The sequence below is a fragment of the Rhinopithecus bieti genome, unplaced genomic scaffold (assembly GCF_001698545.2).
Source record: "Rhinopithecus bieti isolate Rb0 unplaced genomic scaffold, ASM169854v2 scaffold_757, whole genome shotgun sequence".
In the NCBI taxonomy this organism is placed as follows: domain Eukaryota; kingdom Metazoa; phylum Chordata; class Mammalia; order Primates; family Cercopithecidae; genus Rhinopithecus; species Rhinopithecus bieti.
The window spans coordinates 539,894-543,560 of NW_016803289.1; the positions used below are offsets into that span (position 1 = coordinate 539,894).

At 39.5% G+C, this 3,667-nt stretch overlaps 1 protein-coding gene across 1 annotated transcript in view; it reads right to left on the bottom strand.

Annotated features, from left to right (window-relative positions):
- Positions 1 to 2,046: 2,046 nt before the first annotated feature.
- Positions 2,047 to 3,667, bottom strand: part of LARS1 (leucyl-tRNA synthetase 1) — a 62,437-nt gene continuing 60,816 nt past the window's right edge. Inside the window, exon 29 of the mRNA XM_017872110.1 lies at positions 2,047 to 2,052. Within this exon, the coding sequence (XP_017727599.1) occupies positions 2,047 to 2,052 (6 nt within the window). The remainder of the gene's footprint in view (positions 2,053 to 3,667) is intronic.

Consider the following 3,667-nt stretch of genomic DNA (forward strand, 5'->3'; position numbering starts at 1 on the left):
AAAAAAAAAAAAAAAAAAAAAAATCTCAGGAGCAAAGCTACAACGTAGCAAATCTTCATCCCCTTTCAGCTTTTACCCAGATCAAAGTGTCCGAGATTCTGACATCTCCTGGAAGTATAAACTAAGAGAGAGAAAGAATTGTGTGTATTTTTTAGCATTATCCTATTTGGTCTCTCAAATCATTTTTATAGGCTTCAATTAACCATTGTACAGAGTATCGAAAAATCTAAAACTTATCCCTTTCTCGAGCTCCCTGGAATACACGAAACCTGCAAGACTTGTAGCTTTTCTTGGAGATACTTTTGGATAAATAATGACTACTCTAAGAAATGGCATTACCAGTTTCTCATTTGCTCAAAAGATGAAAGTATTTGTATTAACAAGTTGATGAGACAAGGAGAGCAGGGACAAGGCAGAGAAAGGACAGAAATTTAAGCTTTCAGGATTTTAAGCTTTAGGATGAGCTCTAATACCCACCCTGCTTGAGATTTTCCTAATCTGCTCTTACGCAAGTTGATAAAATAGCGCCTGGCCAAAAAAAAAAAAAAACCTGTCCCATGAACAACTTTATAATTCAACAATCCTGCCAACAACTGAGCCCAAAAGAAGTATATTTATTTCAGCAATTCTGAGATTTCCCAACATCAAATGGTTTTATTGCATATGGCAGAAAAATGCCAGAAATGACTACAAATACTGATTCTGGGTTTATATCTCATTCTAAGTGTAGCATGGCTAGTTATAATTAACCTGATCCATAGAAATAGAAGATATTTTCTGAATTACTTCCCACCTCTTTCTGAAACACACCTGAGCTACACTCCGTCACACTGACTTGAGAGTACAAAGCTTAGCATAAGAAGGATAAGAGATAAAAGAAGACGTTAATGCAGCTGGCGACTATGCCAAGAATACAAGTTATCCATGCATTCTGTTCTCTTTGGGAAACAAAGACCGAAGGATTGCAAGTTTAGAGAAGGGGTTTATAGAACAATTACCTGCGACTACTACAAAAGCAAACAAACCCTGTATAAGAGTCTTTGGAGAGTTTCTGCAGGGACCATACAATCTATTCCAAGACACAGTACAAGCCCTGAAAATTAAAATGGGAAGGGAGCAGGCGCAATCTTCACGACAGCTACAATCTTATTTTGGGGAAGAATACAATTCATTTTAACAGCTATTGCAATTCAACTTCAGTGGTACCAAATATTTTGCTATAGACTCAGTGACAAGTTCTGCCAGACTTTATGCACAAGGCCTTTTACTGCAGATCTGCCTCTGCCTCTCTCTCTCTCTCACACACACACACTCTTTCTCGCTAAAACAGACCTCCTTCATCATTCCAAGCAATTCTGAATCAAACTAGTTCAAAGAAACCTTAATACTCAATCAGGCTTCTAAATGACAAACATATTTGCTTTGATGTTTCACCATGCAGTTCATTACTGTCCACAGATTCGTAGAGCTTTCTTAGTGGTTTAACTATTTTTTATCCCAGACTTCCCTTACCATTGAAACTGTTGAAGTTCAAGTCTGCAACTACATAAGATTTAAGGCTCTTAGAGAAAAGATGAGAATGACTCTAAGTCCCTAGGGACTGATAATGAGAAATGAAGGCTTTCACTTCCAAGTTATTAGTTCATATATAGCATGGGTTGTGAGTGATTCAAATTTATTACCATCAAATAGTTCACTCAGTGGCCTTTGTGGAATGAAATGATAGTTTTAGTCCAGTTCCTCCCGGACCCAGATCATAATCACCCTCAATACAATTAGCACTAATTGGACAATTTGCTGTCTAGTGCAGCAAACAGACCAATAACTATGTTACTGAATTTAACTCCTCTTCCATCTCATATACTCAATATACTCAGGCCCTTTAGATATCGAGGCATCCTGAGGGCTTTTGGTAAAGTTTCAAAGTTAGATCTCTTCTGCAGATACTTATAGGAATAGCAATTTCAAACTCCCTCTAATGTTTCTATTTTCTAAAATTTACGGCAGCTACTAACATCAAACTTAAGACACTTTAGATAATATTTTTCACAGCTAGTAAGACAAAGGAGATAAGAATTATGCCAAAGGCTCAATGAGAAAAGACAAGAAATAGGAAATACATTTCAGTACAATTCTGCAGAACCTAGTCAGTGCTATATTTGAGTACATTTGAAACAGACGTAGATTTAACATAATACAATTTTCAATACAGAAATACATCCTTTCATGTGCTATAACATCATAATAATCCTATCCAGGCAGAGCTAGTATCTCACGCCTGTGATCCCAGCACTTTGGGAGGCCGAGACAGGCAGATCACTTGAGGCCAGGAGCTCGAGACTAGCCTGGCTAACATGGCAAAGCCCTGTCTCTACTAAAAATAGAAAAACTAGCCGGGTGTGGTGGCTCATGCCTATAATCCCAGCTACTCAGGAGGCTGAGGCATGAGAATTGCTTGAATCTGAGAGATGGAGGTTGCAGTGAGCTGAGATTGTGCCACTGCACTCCAGCCTGGGTGACAAAGGGAGACTCTATCTCAAAACAAGTAAATAAATATAATCCTATCCAGTGGGTCCACACAAATATCTATTTTCTTTAAAAGCCAGTACCATGCTCTTTCTGCTTCTTGTGGCCTGTAAGTTCTGAGGATGAAGGTATCATTCTGTGGTACCTAGTTCACTGAGAGGACATAATAAATGCATATAACAACATGATGAAACCTGAAGATATTTTGCTAAGTGAAATAAGCTAGACACAAAAGGAAAAACATTGTGTGATTCCAATTATATGAGGTGCTGAGAACAGTCAAATATATAGGGGCAGGAAATAGAACAGTGTGGTGTGAATATAAATTTGTATAGCCATTATAAAAAACATACATACGGGTTCCTCAAAGTATTAAAAATAGAACTACCACATGATCGAGCAATCCCACTACTGGACATATATCCAGTAAGAAATGAAGAAATGAAATCAGTATGCTGAAGAGATAGCTGCACTCCCATGTTTCTTGCAGCACTATTCACAATAGCCAAGATATGCAATCAACCTAAGGGTCCATCAACGGATGAATGAAAAGAGAAAATGTGGTATACAATGACATATTATGCAGACATAAAAAAGAATGAAGTCCTGTCACTTGTGACAACATGGATGAGGCTGGAAGACATTATATTAAGTGAAATAAGACAGGCACAGAATGACAAATATCGCATGATCTCACTCACGTGGAATCTAAAAAAGTTGATCTCATTGAAGTACAGAGTAGAATTATGGTTATCAGAGGCTGGGAAGGATGGAAGAGAGGGGACTGAAAGGAGGTTGGTCAACAGGTACAAAGTTATAATTAAATGGGAGGAATAAGTTATACTGTTCCAGGCCGGGCGCGGTGGCTCAAGCCTGTAATCCCAGCACTTTGGGAGGCCGAGACGGGCGGATCACGAGGTCAGGAGATCGAGACCATCCTGGCTAACACGGTGAAACCCCGTCTCTACTGAAAAAATACAAAAAACTAGCTGGGCGACGGGGTGAGCGCCTGTAGTCCCAGCTACTCGGGAGGCTGAGGCAGGAGAATGGCGTGAACCCGGGAGGGGGAGCTTGTAGTGAGCCGAGATCGCGCCACTGCACTCCAGCCTGGGCGACAGAGCGAGACTCTGTCTCAAAAAAA